Raw genomic sequence first — 19130 nt, 5'->3', positions numbered from 1 at the left:
TCTGTCAGTGTGATTGATGCTTTTTAAATATGGTCAGCACTCAGTCTCAATAGAATCACCTGGAGATCTTGTTAAAGTTTAGGTTCAGAATCAGAAACAGTAGAATTGGGGATGGTCCTGAGAACTTGCAGCTTTTATTGCTGCACCGGGAATCCAGGAAAAATGCAAGTTCTCAGAGCTGGGAGCGATGCGCCATGTCTCCAAAAGCCACTAGAGGGCGCAGGCCGTGGCTTAGACCCCATTCTTCAATCTAGAAGGTTAAGGATCTGTGAGGTGGGAAAAGGTCTCAGAGCAAAGTTTACATTCCTATTAGTAAATTGTCAGCGGCAGATGAGCCGAGGTATTGTGGTTCTAGAAAGGGCAGAAAGTACGCTACCTCTCACAACCTTCTAATTTCACCTCCAGTATTTATAATCCCTTTACCGATCCTTCCCTGAATGTAGGCAGCCAGTAAACTTTGCTGCACTATGGCACAACCAACTGAAAAACATGAAAAGAGAAAATCTAGCTTAGTGATAAGGCTCATAATTTTCATGGGGCCTGTGGTTTAACAGTGGCAAACGTGTCCCTCCAAACTTATGATGCTGTTTCTTAGAGATCAACAGATGTTACAGATACCATCTCATGACTCTTCTGTGGGGTGTGCTTTCCCCCAAATGCCAGGAAATGGCATAATGGAGATTTCAATTCAGATGTCTTGCTGCCTGCTTTACTGGCCCTTCAGGTAGCATCTATGTGAGGCACTAACATTCAGATAAAGACACAGAGGTGGGCAGGGGTATAACTGTAGATTTTTCTTTTGGAGCTGTATAAATGATTTTTTTTTTTTATTCCAACCCACCTTGTGCTGCTTTGCAGTCTCTTTCTCTGAGTAACTGAATTACCATTGTGAACATTATACCCTGGTTTAATGTTATTGCACAAAATAATTCCCTTTGGTCCTTATAATCGTTTAGAAAACAGGGAATTTTGGACACTTAAATATATTTTAAAGGCAGTTAATATTACAAATCATTGCGTCCTTTTTTATAGAAGGAGAATACATTTTCATTATTAATTGCTATAAATGATTGGCATGTTGAGAGGAACGGTGGACTTCCTTGTTTGCTTTTAGATGGAGCAAAGACCAGAACCCTGTTAACAGACGCACAGTTGATCACTCTTGCTGCGAGGCTGGGGAGGGAGTGGATAAAAATTGCCATTGCCAACCTGGAGTTGGAAATTAGTGATATTGATGATATCCGGGAGAAGGAAGAAGATGTTACCATGTGTAACTTCAGGATGCTGAAGAAGTGGCAAGAAAAGGAGCAGGGTAATGCCACAGCCGAGAATTTATCCAAGTGCCTGAAGAACGTTTCTGTTGAAGTCCAAGATGTGCTGAAAGGTGAGCGAAAAATTATCTTAGTTGTTTACTTAGAATCAAGCTGTGTCTTTGCAAATAGCAAGTTTCTACCATAGAAGGTGTTCCTTGTTTATTTGTGAGCTGGGGTTCAGAGAAATGTGGAAAGGTCGAGTATGCCCGTGGACTGCCATAAGTGGAGATCTAAATAAAGATGATTTGTGGGTGGGCTCAGAGGAATGGTTCAAATCCCATCCCAAGTGCTGGCTGGCTTGGGACTAGCAAATTGTTAACCTAACTTTAAGCCTCTCTGTTTCCCTCTGGCAAATGGATGCAAAAAACTCTATGTCCTGGGTTTATTGTGAGAGTGAAAAAAGATAATGCATGGAGAGCTCCAGGCAGGTAGTAAGGCTGGCTAAGGCAGCGGCCTGGTAGGTGGGTGGGTGGGGTGGGGGGTAGGTGGGATAAAGATGTTTCCTTAGGGTACTGGAGACATTCAGCCTCATAGGCCTTGTGGTGCAGAAGCAGTGCTGGCGAGGCCACTGGGTGGCACCAGTGAGCCTCCAGTGGCAGAGGAAAGAGGAAAAGCAGAGTCCAGAGTAAGGCTAAACTTTGTAGACTTAATCCAGAAAACGACACAGCTCCTTCCTTTGTCTTTAATCACTTCTTTTTGTGTGTGTGGCTTGATTTGGCGTGTTGGCCAAACTGGTTCAAACCTTTGTTACCTATTGTTACCGTAGTTGAGGAATGCAGTGTTACTTCTCCACAGCCTCAGTAAGTCAGAGAGAGGGCTTTGTTGGAATTGTTTGTACTTTTTATTCCAAAAAGGATGTGAAGAATGTGTAGATACCCCCACAAGTTTATGTGAATGGTAAAATCATCCTGTGATCTGTCAGGATGCTTTGAGATACCATGATCATGTTTCCTCTGTAGATTTTGGATGCAGCAGCTGCAAGCAGATAGAATATTGAGTTTTGGTACCAATTTTTTCATTCATATTCCTGGATATGTTGAAATTTTGTAAATTACTGAGGCCCATGTGTGGAAATCTGCTTATTTGCATATAGATGTTTCTGCCTGTTGCTGACAATGGCCTCTGTGTTGTCATAACCAAATAATCACAGCCTCTTCCATCAAAGTAATAAGCCTTGAAAAGTCTCTCTCACAGGCTCTTTATAATGGGTTGTTATTCTGTTTTTTTGTCTCTGCTCCTGATCTCACTAGACACCTGACTTATTGATACATTAGAACTGTAAAGGGGTTTGTGAAATTTTTTTTAGCGCTGAAAGAGATCGTAAAACTGGCTGATCAGCCCAATTCCCTCATTACATAGGACAACAAAACTCTTCTGAGTTAAAAACGAACAAACAATCAAAAAAAAAAAAAAACTACCAAAAAAATTTACCAATATTTTGTGCCTTTGTGTGTGGCCAGAATATCCAGTTAGTTGGTGGAGTTTTGCATTTTTTATCAGGACGTTTTAGTATCTTGTAACCACAGTCTTGAATTTGCGATGGCTTATCTTCAGCTCAGGAAAATGCAGCTATTGCAGAAGATCGTTTTTGAAATTCCAAGTGATTTTCTATAAAAGCATGCTCCCTTTCCTGCCCAACAGTGAATCCCTGAATTTGTTTGATTCTCTCTGCTTTAGGTTTCTTACAGGAAAGGTGAAGTTTGGGAGATGAGCTGAAAAAGGAAGGCTCAGGAACTTTTATCTGCAAAAGACCACTTCAACTGGTAATTGGGTATGGACTTGATGAGACCTTGAACTGCACAGTCTGAAGGCAGCTCCTTTCACACAGGCGGAAACTCTGCAGCTCACATTATTCAGGGGCACAGAAAATGTAAAATATTTAGACAACTTAAGGCAGAAAAAAATCTCTATAACATCAAGATTCATTTATTTATTTCTCTCTTTTTTTTTTTGCACCTCCTGCTCATACCATCCTGCCCTGCTTCCCCAACCAATATCTGTCCTTACAAAGGTGCTTAAAATGACTCTACTCAGTCAGGTGAGAAATGTGGTAATTTTCCTTTTGGAGTCTGCGAATTATGAAAGCAATTAAGTGGTAGTGTGCTTAAACTCATGCCAGTGTAGTTGAGCTTTTTTTCCATCATGATATTAATAATGAAGAGAGATTTCCTTTTCTTTTAGCCCCCACTGTGACAGGCCTGTCGCCACCCCCCCCCCCCCGCCCCCAGGTACAATGTATCTTCTTAGGTGGGATGATTTCCATAGCTCACTTTACCAACCTATCTGGCTAGTGGTCTATTAAATCGGTAAACCAATCATGTTACCTGGACCTGGAGTGATGAGAAGAAATGTAATCCTGTCCCCATCACACATTGGAGTGCATGCTCAGAGGCGATCTTATCTCAGGCGGTGAAGACGGATGGATGGTCAGAGAGTCCCTGGAAGTTTCATCAACCTTCCAGAATCACAAGGCCAAGCACTACATTTCTTGACTTTCACCCTGGGATCATTTACTTTCTGGGGGGACAAATGCCACTCAGAAATCGCTGTAGAAGGACCAAGGGAAAACTGTCATGTCTTTTTGAAGAAGATTTGCCCCAGGGAATACTGAGCCACATTGGCTCTTGTTAATTGGTGAAATGGTTTTTTGGGGTCTGTATAGCCATTGTCACTCTCCCAGAATCATGCATGTAGTTGATTAACATTTTGGATATGTTTTGTTAACTTATTTGAAGAAACTATAAATTACCATCAGTCTACTGTAAGCATTAGCTGGAGAATAAAATAAATCTCAATGAATTAATCAGAGAAATACACTTTATTGTTTTGCCTGTGAAGAACAGATTCACTTTATAGGGGAGAACATATTTTTAATTGTCAGGGATCCTGTGGAATTAAATCAGTGTCGCTTTATGAGTTTTTTTTTAATTGTCCTATATTGTAGGAAACAAGGAATTTTAACATTCAGGAGTATAAATACTTTATTAAAGAACTTGAATTTTTAAATGTTTATGATTTTTTATAAGTTGTTTTCCGAAGAAAAGCATAATTTCAGAGGTGCTTTGTATGTATCTGGTTTCCCAACAATTTTCAACCTTTTTCATACTATGGATGAAAGGAAGAAAAATAAATTTGTACAGTACTAATGTGTCTCCTTTGTATTATTGTTTACTTACAAAGCATCATATTTCTCGATTGCTATTATCTTGGCTATTTGGGTATTAGCTGGTTTTGTCGCCGGCTCTCCAGTTCTTGGACTGGGGCCCAGCATAAACCATGGTGAGCTGGTTCACCTGGAAGTTTGCAGAAATGCAGAAGAACCTGCCCGTCCCCTTGTTCCCCTAACTGCAGGAATGACAGCGACACTCCTGCCCCCTCGTTATTGGAAGGTATGTTTCTACTTGAAACCAGGTGGGTTCGTATTAGTTCCTCACCTGTGCATCTTCCTAACGGGACTTTTCTGCACATTTGGGACGCATTTTGTAATTTTATTGAATTGCTTTAGGGGGAAATTCTCCTCCCGTTATTTGACATGTGGAAGCACATTTTCACTCTCATTTTCTGCAGAGGCCATTGTATTTGCTGATTTTTCAAGAGGTTCTCATGAGGATGGTGGTTTTTAGCTGTTGGCCTTGCCCGTTGCCCGTTGTTGGAAGTTCTTGGGGCTAAAGCAGCACATGGCCTGCTGAAGGGTGTGATCCCAACTGGGTAACTGCTGTGAGTTTATCTTTTCTAGCCCACACCCTGTGGTTTGAGCATTTCTGGTAACGGCTCTGGAGCTGCGGTCCTGTTGAATTCTGAGCACGGAGTTCTGAGGTTTTTCCTGTTTCTTAATGAGGACATGCAGCTCTGCCCTGAAGCCCGCTAGTGGAATTTAGATCCTGTGTGTTTCTCTTATGATGTGGATTCCTGGTGAGTTAGTCAGCCATCGTTATTCTGTGGAAATCCATTCGTGCTGTTTGCTGTAAACTCTGGCTTGAGTTTCATTTTTATTTATTAATTTTTATTATTATTATTTTTTAAAGATTCCATCCATTTATTCAGCAGAGAGAGATAGTGAGAGAGGGAATATAAGCAGGGGGAGAAGGAGAGGGAGAAGCAGGCTTCCCGCAGAGCAGGGAGCCCGATGCTGTGCTGGATCACAGGACCCCGCGGCCAAGACCCAAGCTGAAGACAGACACTTAACAGACTGCATCACCCAGGCTCCCCTTGAGTTTCATTTTTAGAAGAGGGTATGCTATATGCATTTACAGTGTTGCTTTATTTTCAAGCAAGTTGGGAAGTCTAAGAGATGGTTTTGTTACTTATAAAAACGCAACTGCTGGAGAAACTTGGACTAGTTCAGTGAGTTTTTTACTTTTCCTTAGCTGTAAAGGCCATTTGTGAAATCTCGTCTGGAACCTGCATGGGTAACGCGGTCAGAAGAGGAGCTTCTCTGGTAGGGGACTGCTGGGGGCTATCGGGGGTTGTTGAGGAGCTCGGCTGGATCTCTGAACCACTCCTGTCAGGGGCAGTGTGGGAACCGGCCGGTGAGGTGATCGCCTGGGCCTCTTGGAACTACTGTCGAGAGAGACCGGTGCAAGGGGAAGTGGACGACACGTTGGTTCACCAGTGTGAGGGGTTGGCTTCTGAAGGACAGTGACCACATAATGCCAAGCTATAGACACGTGGGTTATATATAGCTACAGGCTTATGCATTTTGGATTTTTCCTAGTATAAGCACGCAAAAATTGTTTTGAGGTAAGCACACATGTGCATTTTTTACAATTTTAAACTTTTTTTTGGTAATTGGGAATACTTTGATTTTTTAAAGACTAAAGACTTTCTTTATTCCCAGATTAGAAAAATAAATGAGAAACATATGGGAGCCCATGAAGATTTGCCATTCTCTCGCTTTCTACCACCTTTCAGTGCCAGCGCCTGAGAATACACAGACGTGGGTAACATGGCATTTCCTGTACTTGAAGTTTTCCTAGTGTCGGGAGGGGGAGACACGTATAGATAACCATGATGGTGTTTGTATGGTGGTGATGAAAATGTCCCTTGACTTACTGGGCCCCTACTACCAAAGGTGAAAGGCTGTGACTGCACAGACCCGAGCCACACCGCCCCGGGATCGAATCACAGCGCGTCACTTCACCATCATGCAAGCATCCATGGTTTCTTACCTGAGTTTCCTCATCTATAAAAAGGGGAAGGTTTCTCCTCCTACCACTATTGAGAGGATTATATGCATTTATGGTAAACACTTAGAAACATGCTAGGCATGCTAGGCCTAGCATTTAGTTAGCACCCAGTAAGCATTAGTTAATGTTGCTTCTAAAAAAGTTCACGTGAATATATTCTCTGATGTTAAATTGATGTCATAATCACATTTATGTTTTTAAAGCGATTTTATTATTTTAGAGAGAGCAAGCGAGGGAAGGGGCAGAAGGAGAGACAGAATCCCAAGCAGACTCTACACTGAACACAGAGCCCAGTGTGGGGTTCCAACCCATGAGCCTGAGAGCATAACCTGAGCCAGAATTAAGAATCAGATGCGTAACAGACTGACCCGCTCAGGTGCCCCTTCATATAGATATATCTTTAAGTAAGCTGTATGTACAACGCAAGGCTTGAACTCACGATCCTAAGATCAAGACTCATGCACTCTATGACTGAGCCAGCCAGGTGAAAGAAGCTATTCCTATTTTTAATATCATATTAAAAATACATAAATACAATGGGAATTTTTGACCTATTCTCACCAAATACATTTCAACCAAAAAATTGATACAATTCAATTTTTGAAAATGTGGCTTTAAAAAAAATTTAAATAGAAGTTTAAATTTCTATTTATTTCAGCCAGCTGAGACTATTACAATAAAATACCACAGACTGGGTGGCTTAAATGTCAGACATTCATTCCCCATGGTTCTGAGGGCTGGGAAGTCTGAGGTTAGGGTACCCAAGGATTTGGTGTCTGGTGAGGGCTCTCATGGTGGTTTGTAGACAGCCACCTGTCACTGTGTCCCCACAGGGAGCTGGGGTGTTTCTCCCACTCTCTTCTTACAAGGGCACTTATCCTATCATCAGAACACGCTTATGACCTAACATACCTCCCAGTGCCTCACTTCTAAGTACCATCGCTTTGGGGGTCAGGGCTTCAACATAGGCATTTTAAGGGTCCCAAACCTTCAGTCCGTGGCAATACTGTAAAGCACTCTGCCCTAAACTAGGAAGCCAGATCCCGCTGTAGAACCAAGTATTCGGTCTTTAAACAAGGACAGCACCTGAACGGTTCAGGGTGATACCGCCAAGGGGACTCACTAGTTTCTGTCCGTGCTGGCCCCAGACAAAGCTGATTTTTCTTCTCTTTCTGTCCCCAGGTTTTCTTTCCTCATTGGATTGTCTCAGGTGCTTTTGTATCTCTAGAGTTGTCCAATCCCTGCCTTTGGATGTCTGGCCTGACCATTATCCAGAACTGTTTCCTTTATCCTAAAGCTCTGCATCCTCTGGGGGGCAGCTGTCAGCTGTGATTTTTCATCTTAATTCTCTGATTAAGTCATTCTCAGGTGTGAGAAATACTTTCACTGTTTATTTCCTTTCCAAAATAATTTGTTAATCAAGTGAATCTCTAACAGGCTAAGACTGGGGAATATTTTTAGGGGAAAGGTATCTCAATCCTACCATGTTCCTTTGCTCGCTATCCTTTATTCTGGGAGGGCAGGGGCTTGCACCAGACCCCTGGGGAGCACCTGATGTGCTGAATGCTGATCAGGGACCTACAGTTTTCTGAATTTCACAGGTAAGAAAATAGTAGCAAAGGAGGGTTTTACCAATTTGGCCCAGTCACCAAGCCCAAAGATTACTAATAATTTTTTAAAATTGCTCACATTTATAGTGCATGTACTACATGTCAGGAACAGTGCTAGTGCTCGACATGAGCTGTTCTACGTAACCCTCCCTCTGACCCTCTGAGGAAGGTTCTGGCATCGTCTTCCCTTCTTAGGAGAAGAAACAAGGAGAGGTTAAAACAACTTGGTCATGTTATACAACTTGTAGACAGTAGGCCCAGGATTAAATGGAAAAAGAGAAGAACTAACCACATAATAAAGAATAGAAGAGGTTTTTCAGGCCAGTCATGCGTCTGAAGCATAGGTCATGGTAGTTTCTAGAACCAAAGTAACACCTGTGTTCCTCTGTATAAGCTCTGTCCATAGACAGATGATCTGCTTGCCTCTCCTTGTTTCTAGGCACAGACAGCAGGCCAGTCATCATTCCTAGTGAAGGATGGCAGCAACTCTAAGGCCCCAGGCCCATCATGCCATTGAGCTCTTCTTTCCATTATCAAAGCCACTGAAAACCAAACCCAACACTTAAGGCAAGAAACTCCTGTCTGTGAATCGCTTGCAGGTCATTCAAGTTTGTGGAGGAATCCCTCAAGATAAGGAGAGTATGTGTTGGGATCTAGTTTCTGATGACTTCTATCTGTGTATCCAGTGGGCAGGATGAGTCATTCTGCCACACAGATGAGGGGGCCTGGGATAGCTGTACACATCCCCTCTCAGTCCTCAGGGATATGAGCTGGACTGTGGTGGGGAAGAGTCACATGAGGTAGGGGGCAGGACCCCCTAAATAGCTCCTTTCTTATGGCCTTTTCAGATGAAGGAGGAAGATGATTATCAGAGCACTAAATTACATGGTATTTTGCCAGGTGAGTCTTTTAAAATTCACATGGTTTAGATAATTCAAAAGATGGAATTTAATATTGGGTCGTTAGGAGCACATCTCTTAAGTTAAAAAGTGGCAATTATCCATGTGGTTTAGGCAGAAGTTCTAGATCATTTGAAGCAAATGGAGAATTTTTCTCATGTAATTGGGAAACAGCTTCCCCCTAAGGGCCCAAAGGGTCACAAAACCAAAGGGTCACAAAAATTAGAATAATTTAACTAGAAGACCTCTAAATGATGTTTTTCCCAGTTGAAGGATATTATGTATTTGTCTAAGGCACACAGTATATTATGGGGCTGCAGTTAATGGGGAAAAAAACACTTTTATGTGTTTTACTTTTAGATGTAGATGTTGAACAAAACATACTCTCAAATACCATAACTCACTTGATGGCCTTAGTATTAAAGCATATCTAGTCTTCCAAGTCTCTTTTAAAATAAGAGATTAGAGGAAGTAGGACTTGGGTAAGAATATTGTGACATTCTTTCCAAGGAAATTTTGTTCACATTGATGTTTTCAGTTTTCCCACAATGTGTATTTTAATGCTTAAAGTATTCCAATCATATTAGAAAAAATGAGACTTATTTTATCCAATCATTTTATTTTTAGAACACAAGGTATTTCTCAAATCCATTTGATAATAAATACTTTAATAAATATGACATAAATAAATATAAGTTAATTCACATGCCGTCGTGAACACAAAATTATATAAATAAGTATTTTAAAATAAATTATGCTTGAGTGTTTGTTTCTACAAACACTCTGGTACAGAAATAGCTTATAAATTCTTGCTCTTCTAGTAAAGGGAAAAGAAGAACATGTTGAGTGAAGACGTTTCCCACTTTAGCAATTTTCTCATGAAAACTTAAAAACAACTTATCTGTAGAAAATGTGAAGTCTACTTGATCAAGGGCAACCTGGGGATGGAACAGTCACATTGTTCATATTTTGGGGGGCAACTAATGTAAACAAGCATAAGAATGATCATACTAGCTTAGGCAGGACCAGGTCAAGGCACTCCCTTCTGGTTCTTAACCCACATCCTGTGAAAAATATTTTTGATTCACATTATTTTAAGAATGGCTTTAAGGTCTGGAGGGACCTCAGCTTTTTAGGAAGAGTTCAGATAGCTCATCATTCTATCGATGGTCACGGCACGAATTCTGAAAGCATGAAGAAGTATGCAGAGCTTGATTTTAGTTTTATAAAAATCTGGTTCTTCAAGGGAAGATGTCTGTGGCACAGTCACACTGTTGAAATTCAGGGCCTATAAGGATAAATATTAAGGATGACATGCATGATATTCCCAAATTAAAACATTCATCCGTAAAAATGAGTGAAGCCAATACATGTCTCAGAGTCTGCAACCCACTTCCTCATTACAACTCCTAAGCCCGACCCAGATCTACTTCCAGCCAGATGGCCAGGCAGAACCTGAGAGAAGAAATACTCATTATCCAAGCACATGGATCTTCAGTGAGCTCTGAAAAGACCCTTAAAGCTATTTAGAAAATCGTCAGTGGGAGTTGCATTTTCAAAAGGAACAATTCTGTTCAGATGACATCTGCTGCAATATCTAATTAATTTTTATATGTTATACTAAGAAGCTAAGTCCTTTTTAGAACTTAGAGGTGATGGATCGGTATTGATCGGAACTCCCAGAGTAACGGACCTGTCTGCTACAGGCACTCGTTTGTGCCAGATACATAAACCTGGCCACGGAGCGCTCAGTGTTACCCTTTCATTTGATAACATAATGCGACATCTTCTATTTGTACAGGGATCAATATGTCCACTTGTTCCTTGCAAAAAGCCCAAGAGAAAGGTAGGGTGGGTGACGTCACGCCATTTTACAAGGGAAAATCCTGAGTCCCAATGGGAGTGAATGGTTTGGGCACGGTTGGCTGATTCCTGGCAGAATGGATTCCAGTACTCAAATCATCTGAATCTTGGATGTGAAAATGAAATAACTCTCTAGATGCTAACATTCTTTGATAATTGCAGGCAGCTCACTGCTGTATTTCCAGCAATAATTCGGCACAAAAAGAGAACTCATACTTCCTTTTATCCATGCCTTGGCCACCAAGGTATTCACCCTGCTCTTTCTTATGTGACTATTTCTGTTTTGTATTAGCATCCATGCTGGGGTGATTCAGAAAATTACAGAGCCAGTTCTTGTCTATGAGTGACGTTGTGGATATCCCAGGTGATGGGTCATTGTTTTATGTCATACACATTTTAGTTAAGAATGGGTCACACCTAGGTATCAGGCCCCACTTGTTTTCTGCCACAGTATTTGCAGGTACGTCTAATGGCCCCTCGGGGCACACCCTGGAGCGTTCAGACTGAGCGAGAAGCTAAGAGTAGTGAAACCCCTCCGATGTGGGTTTCAATCCTGGCTCTGCCACTTACAAGCCACTTGGACAAGCAGTTAACTCTGAGCTTGGCTTTTCTCCTTTGAACACACCCCACATGGTGGTTGCAGGGATGGTAAGAGAGAATCTGTGAAAACATCTGCAGGGAGCCCAGTGTGTACCACACACTCAACAAGCGGGAGTCTGCTTGTCTTCCCCGAGGCCTACTCACGAGTGCCCTTTGTTGAGAGGCTCTGCAGCGGACAAAGGAGGGGGATTTCCGGCCTCTCCCAATCATCACGGACTCTGACTAGCCATCTCAGCGTGAAGAACGTGCTCTCCCTGGTAGTATGAAGGTCTTACCTGCAACAGGTCATCAATAGCCGTCAGCATGCTTTGATCCAGAAAGATCTGCCTCTTAGGATCCATTAAAAGCTTTGCGTTCATGGCCTTGAACTCCACCTGGTACATCTTCAAGTCCTCATAGATACTGCTAAGGCACAGGGTCTAAGTGATAGGACAAAATGGGGAAGGAGCTACTGAGATGGCTGAAAATGTTTCCCCCCACATTGCATCTGAGGAAAGAGTATTTGTGTCTTACCGTCATAAAGGAGGCCTTTCTGGAGGCCAGGCAACTCCCATTCTAGAAGAAAAAAATAATGAGACATCAATGACATGAATTCATCATAGGGGCTGAAACCTTTAATTTTCTGACTTACAGTTATCAAAGAGATCTCTCTGGAAGCCAGGCAACTCTCATTCTAGAGAAAAAAAAAATCACATCAAAAATATTAATTCTTAATATACATTTTCCTGGCTTTTCTCAAACACATCTTTTTCATTGTAGTAAAAAACACATAACATAGAATTTACTATCTTAACTCCTCTTAAGCATACTATAGTTCAATAGTATTAAGTATATTCACATCGTTGTAAAACACATATTTGTTGTATGTATATACATATTTTTTCAAATTCAACTTCTGAAGTGGAACCTATTAAAATCTCCAGGTGATGGAGACCAGATACATGTACATTTTTGTATTTTTGGAAGAAGATGAGGTTTGATGCCTAGCTCTTAACTGTGTTTCTTGCTTGGGGAAGAAAATCATCCATACCATGGTTAATTCCAATGGTAAGCAGGCCTCCACGGTGCTGGTTTTATCCTTTGTGATATCTTCATGATCAATCTCTTCGGAAGTGCAGGAGTAAAGTTCTAGAGTTTGTTGGGCCTGTAAGAAACATAAAGAGTAACCCAGTTTATAATATTAATAAGGCATCTGGCCCTATAGGAGGCTGACACCGCAGGCTGCTTCTGACATCCATCTCTTTGACAGGTAGGAAATTTGGGATCTTCCTAAGACAAAAGGAAACAGGTTATTTACATTCTCTCTCCCTCCCTCCTCTCCCTTGGCCTAGGACGAATTTCTCTGAATGATCCACTTTTCCATTATGTAAACACCATAAATCATTTCAACAGGCTATGCTAATCACCGTCTACACCACGCTGTGACACTTGCTTCCGGTGAAAACAGGTTTTTTTCCTTTTGTCAAAGCACCTGGGCTTTATGAATATCCTTTTCAAGCAGAATGCCTAAAGGCAGAACTGTTAAGGTCCCAACTTGATGGATATAACAAACATGTAACCTAAAGACAAGTGGTTCACATACACACACGCAACCACACACACGGATGTCATCTTAGAAGCATGCTGGAAAGCACCGTTGAATAGACTTATGAAATTTATCTAAGAAGTCAGTAAATTTGATTGAAGACTGAGATCGTTTTTCCATTCATCAAGCCTAAGGTGTCCAAGGAGTACCCCCCTACTCTTATCTGTGGCTTCACTTTCCTTCACTTCACTCTTATCTGTGGCTTCACTTTCCTTCACTTTACCTGCCAGTAACTGTGGTCTGGAAGGAGGATCACCTCCTTCCAGATCGGAGTCAAAAGCTTCCTAGTAGCCTAACAGCACATCACAATGCCTGTGGCTGCTCACTTCGCTTCAAGTCATCACACGGGCATTTTATCATCTCACATCATCACAAGAAAAAGGGTGAGTATGGTACAGTAAAATACGTAGAAACCACATTCCCTTAACTTAAATTCTTATAATTGCTCTATTTTATCATCAATTATTATTGTCAATCTCTTACTGTGCCTAGTTTAGAAATTAAACTTTATCATAGATATGTGTGTATAGGAAAAAACACAATATAGGATTCGGTACTGTCTGCGGTTCCAGAGGCCCACTGGGGGTCTCGGAAAGTATCCTCCATGGAGAAGGGGGGACTCACGGTACTAAGGAACAGGACGAAGAAGGGGACTTTCATCCCCCGCTCCCTTTCCAGATTCTAAGTTCAATTGCAGAGAGAGGAAAGTGCCCAAACGACAAGGAGTCATGTCAGCATGTAAGAAGTACTGAGAAGGGTATGAAGGCTTCTCCAGAGAGAAGACATTGGCATTAAGAGGATTAGAAGGCCTACCGGCAGAGGAGAGCAAATTTCAGGCAGAGGGAAGTGCAGGAGCCATAATCAAGGCTTGAGATGCAGAGCATGTTTGGAAACAAGTAGTAAAATCTCTGGGGTAAGCAGAATAATGCCCCATCCCCCCACCCTCCATCCACTTCCTAACTTCTGGAACCTGAGAAGAGGTTACATGGCCAAGGGGAATTACGGTTGCTGATGAAATGAAGGTTGTTAATCAGCTTGCTTTAAATTGGGAAGTCATCTTGGATTATCTGGGTAGGTCCAATGTCATTGCTGGGTTGCTATAAATGGTAGGCGGCAGGGAGTCAACGTCAGAGTCATGCAGCGTGTGGGCAGCTCAGCAGGCCACTGCTGGCTTTGAGGCTGGAAGGGGGCCATTTACCAGGGACTGTGGGCTGCCTCTAGAAGCAGGAAAAGGCAAGAAAATGGATTCTCCCCTGGAGTCTCCAGAAAGGGACACAGCTCTGCTCCCATCTGGATTCTAGCTTATTTCAGATTTCGAACTCCAGGGTTATAAAATAATAAATTGGTGTTGTTTGAAGCCCCTTACTTTGAGGTATTTAGTTACAGCAGCAACCTGGAGCTATACACTGTTCCTGGAGGTACACACACACGCGCGCACACACACACACACACACACACACACGCACCCGGGCAGCCGCTGTCCTGAGCAGGTGGTAAAGAGTTAGATTTGGAAATATGGGCCCTTCTCTCTTCAAGAGAAGCCGGAAATTTGGATTCTTATATAAAAGGCCCATTTTTTTCAATGGTATCAAAATCAAAGACAAAACGTCCGGGTCAAACTCCACACATATGTGGGCTGTGAGCAGCATGCGTTTGCCACCTCTTTCTTCTGTAAGAAGCCAGCTGATTTGTTCTAGCAAATTTGACAAAGGAACGCTATAAAAAACTATCAAGTTGAGTCCTGCAATCTTTTGACCTTTAGAGCTGTACTGGGGAGTCGAAGGGTTAGCTTTTTCACATAAAGCACCTATTTAAATTGCGGCTCCTAAATTTTATCCAGATTGAAACTTTCTTCAGGAGTCCAAGCACTTTTCTCTGCAGTTTTCACTTGCTGAGCTGCCTTTTTAATTAAGATTGACTGAACTATTAGGAGCAATTGGCATTGTGAAAGCCTAGAAGGGGGAAAGAATTCTTTAAGAAGGCCTTGTGGCCTTGGGTATATTTTAAGAGAGTCATAAAACAACAAGCTAGAAAATATTCAGGAAAGATTCACCAGAGAACAGGGAGCCAAAAGACAGCTTTTAAAACATCAGTCTTTGGCTGTTCCAGAGAAGGTATAGGTATAGAAGCACTTTCAAAAGGAAAAAAAAAGATGTTTTTGCATTAAAATATGAAACCTAAATAAGTGAATGAAGCTGTAAATTGTATTAGATAACCCGTGACACACCCACTGTCACAGGCCCCTGGGAACATGTTGCTCAGACAAAGAACTGTGTCACCACATTGGAAGCTGGTGAATGATGTGTGGGGCAAATCTAATTCATCTTTGTAGCCCCTGGAGGACAGGGGCTGCACCTAATAACGCTTTCCTGGATTGATAAGTGTGTCAGAGAAAGAGTGTGGGCCTGACACAATTCCATCTCTGTTGGCAGGCTACAGGGAACACTGTAAATATCCGCTTTCCTCTGTGTAGACATAGCCAAAATGAGTGCCATTATAATTTATTACCACTCTTGCCTTCTCTGGAGACACAATTTCCTTGAGACTCTTTTTAGCTAATAGTTGGGCCCTTTGTAAAGTTCCCTCTCCCCATCCTGACGGCTCCTGATTAACGTCCCCAATTTCTCTGCAGTTCTTTTCAGGTGACCAGGGGTTCAGAGAAACCCCTTCCCTAGAGAGGCTGCAAAGTGGGAACAAGGATATGGAAAAACTCACCTTCTGAAGCGTGCTGCTGACAGCTCTCAGCAGGTTTTGAGAGTGGTTGAGGCACTGGAACATTCCTGGGTTTGGGGACGCTGTGGGGAGGCTCCTGGCCAAACTGAGGTCGTCCACGTGGTTTAGGAGGACCAAGATGGTTACAAGGAAGAGGCCTGGAAAGGAAGAGGAGCAGGCTTAGCTCATCAGCTTGGTTTGCCCTACTGCTACCTTCCATCCATTCGGTCATCTGCACCCATCCACATCTTACCCTCCCCTCCAGCATTTCCAATCTTCCTTCGACACCTGAGAAATGAATCAAGTTCTTGGAAGGCAGTGCTCTGGTGTAGGGCTAGAAGGCAACTCCCTGTGAGGGCCCCCTAATGAGCTCGGACAAGGCGGTTGAATTCAGAGCTCACCCTCTATTTCACCAGTAGGGAAACTGAAGCCACGTAGTGAAGTGACTAGCCCAGGCTCGGCCAAGTGTTTTGGAAACAGTGGGGTGACGGCCTCACTTTGAAGCTGGCTGGGATCTGCCCTCTTCTAGGTGTAGCTCAGGGACCCCGAGTAAGAAAGTTAGCGCGTGGGGCCTCAGTTTCAAATCTGTAAAGTGGGCCTGATGATAGCCCACAAGGCCGCTTCCAGATAAGGAGACAATGTCCTACTTAGCGCGCGGTAAGCACGCAGTCATTCCTTCTGTCACCCTGCACGAGGTTGCGGACTGCCTTCCGGTCTCGGCTTAGCCGGTCCCGGGCTGCTGCCGCGTCTCCCCGGGCTGCCGCCCCCTCCGCAGCCGAGCGAGCGCCGAGCCTCCCGGCGGGGCGGGTTACTCACCGCGCGGCGGGCACATGCTGAGCGGGCGCGGCGTGGACCCCGGGCGGGCGCTGGACGCGGACTGAGGACGCAGCAGGTGAGGGCGGTGGTGGGAGGCCGACCCGGGGGGTCACATTTTTATAATTGTCCCGAGGCGCGGCAGGACTTTCCCGGGACTCCGGTCTCCTGCTTGCTTTCTCTCTCTGTCTCTCTCTACATCAGCTTCTCGGTGACACGTGGAGCTGGGCCCGCGGGGTTTGCGGCGCTTTCGGATTAACTCCGCCGGTGCCCGGCCGCAGCCTTCTGGGGACGGCCCCGCCGCCTCCAGCCCGCCCAAAGCGAAAGCGAAATTGGCGCAGAGTCAGGGCGCCGGGTCCCCGGGCCAGCCCGACCCCTCGCCGGCCGCCGTCGGTCCCGGCCTCAGAGGCCCGCCCACCCCTCGCCCTCCGGCCCTCGCCCCGCCGCCCTGCAGCGCCCCCTTCCCACCCAGCGCCGAGTAGTGCCGCTCACTGTCCACCTGTGTCCGGGATGTGCCCTGATCGCGACCGCCCACCCAGCCCTGAGAGGGCCTTCGTCGGTCGTCCGCTCGCCATGTATTCATTCAGATGGTCCGCCGGTGCCGGCTGGGCACTGCTAAGCGTTTGACACCCACTGCTGAACAGGTCCCTTGGGGGACACTCCCACACCAAATCTGACTCCGTGTATTTTATTTGCGTACCTATTTTAAATGTGAAAAGGGATGAGAGCAGACTGGCGATGCAATAAACTGTTGTTCCGGAGACTCCAGTCTCCTACAGGGAGAGAAGGGTATTATTTAGTGGGATGGATGCACGAGGCCGTGGGAGAAGCCCAGAGAGAGGACACCTCAGCAGGACAAGGCGGTGAGGAGACAATGAAGGCTCCCGGGAGCAGGGCCCCCCCAGTATGCTTCTAGGGGCAGTAGACTGTTCCCAGTAAATGGGATGCAGTTTTTAGGTCGGGGGAACAGGGGTCTGAAGCACAGTCAGGGAGGGTAGTGGGGATCTGGGGCTCCTGCCATCAGGGTGTGACGTCAGAGAGAGCGATGGGGCTGTGCTATGAGGGTAGTAGATGCCACGCTAAGGAACATCCGCTCTGAGGGTGGTGGGGAGCCTTCTCAGGTTTTAGGCAGGAGGCATGGTTAGAGAGGCATGATGGGAAGAGTCCCTTCAGCAATAGTATGGAAGGTGGATCCCAGGCGTCAGGAGTAGAGCACAGGGAGCAGCTGGGAAGTATGGCCAAAGCCTCAGTCAGAATGGGGAGGACAGAGTGGGCCAGAGAGACTCTCAGGGTGCTGAGGGGCCAAGACTTGGTAACTTCTTAGGTGTGATGGGCAGGAAGGTGTTGAGGATGGTGGAATGGGGATTATTCCAGGGCCTAGGCAGGGGTTAGTGTAAGAGGGGAGCGGGTTTGGAGGAGACGGTGAGAAGTTCCATTTTGGATGACTGGGGGTGAGGTTCCTGTGGGACTTTTCAGTTCACTCATCTCTACCACAAGTGTTAGTCACCCTGGGTATGTGTAAAAGGGAGGGGTGTGTTTGGTCACCTACTCAGAGCTTTGGATGGGTCTGACAGTGCTCAGGCCCCAGGACTGCATAATGGGGCCATCAGTACCCACTTCTGTGCAGATGAGCCCATCTTGAATAGGGAAAAGCCTTGAGGCTACAAAGAAGAGTGGATGCTTCCTCTTTCTCTCCTCTAGGTTCCTACTGAAGTCAGGATGGATGAGTCCCTGTAAACCTTGAGACGCCGCCATGAAGACTAAGCAGGACCCATTGAAGATGGAGCGAAGAAGCCAATTAGAAGAAAGCTATGATGGGCCCTGGTCTGATTCAAGCTCTCTTAGTTGTTAGCATCAGGCTCCCAGGGCGGATCATCTGTTCAAGGGTGAGGAGGCACCCACTATAGGGACTTTTAGATGTGTGTGAAATGAGAGCACTGGTTGCTCTCTAAGGCTCCTTGCAGTGGTGCTGTCTGTGAATTCCCCCATGGGGATAGAGACCGATGCGTTGTCAGAAACAATTGCGTCTAGCAGATTGTGTGAAGCAAGTGACAGGTGCAGAGCTGTGTTGTTGCTATAGGGCACTAGGACGGAATTAAATATACTTAAAGTCAGAATGAAGTCAGATTCATCACAACTGAACTATGCCTCCCCTAGAAGGACTCTCCCCTATGGAAAAGTAATTTCTGTGGCATAGATAAGTACAGGGCCTGTCTGCCTAGAATGGATTTTGGACCACCAAACACAATTTCTTTCTTTCTTTCTTTTTTAGATTTTATTTATTTGACAAACAGAGATCACAGGTAGGCAGAGAGGCAGCCAGAGAGAGAGGAAGGGAAGCAGGCTTCTTGCTGAGCAGAGAGCCTGATGCGGGGCTCGATCCCAGGACCCTGGAATCATGACCTGAGCCGAAGGCAGAGGCTTTAACCCACTGAGCCACCCAGGCGCCTCCCAAACACAATTTCTAACCTATGCTCTGTGAAACAGTTCTCTGATATGCTGTGTATAGTACAACCAAGATAAAATTAAAACTTTCTTCTGGGACAACA

The 19130-nt window shown here is 44.5% G+C and overlaps 2 protein-coding genes across 2 annotated transcripts in view; one reads left to right on the top strand and one right to left on the bottom strand.

Annotated features, from left to right (window-relative positions):
• Positions 1-4459, top strand: part of LOC122910091 — a 37325-nt gene extending 32866 nt beyond the window's left edge. Inside the window, exons 17-18 of the mRNA XM_044254814.1 lie at positions 1115-1384; positions 2991-4459. Coding sequence (XP_044110749.1) covers positions 1115-1384; positions 2991-3010 — 290 coding nt within the window. The 3' untranslated portion in view covers positions 3011-4459. The remainder of the gene's footprint in view (positions 1-1114; positions 1385-2990) is intronic.
• A 5501-nt stretch (positions 4460-9960) lies between these two features.
• On the bottom strand, positions 9961-16600 carry IL12A (interleukin 12A). Its single transcript, XM_044255092.1, has 7 exons — positions 16585-16600; positions 15772-15926; positions 12502-12615; positions 12103-12144; positions 11985-12026; positions 11747-11890; positions 9961-10296 (listed from the first exon to the last, which is right to left on the bottom strand). The coding sequence occupies exons 1-7, from the start codon at positions 16598-16600 to the stop codon at positions 10141-10143; spliced, it is 669 nt and encodes a 222-aa protein (XP_044111027.1). The 3' UTR covers positions 9961-10140.
• Positions 16601-19130: the final 2530 nt, after the last annotated feature.

This window comes from Neovison vison, chromosome 6 (assembly GCF_020171115.1).
Source record: "Neovison vison isolate M4711 chromosome 6, ASM_NN_V1, whole genome shotgun sequence".
Lineage (NCBI taxonomy): Eukaryota > Metazoa > Chordata > Mammalia > Carnivora > Mustelidae > Neogale > Neogale vison.
This window is presented reverse-complemented; position numbering and strand designations above follow the sequence as displayed.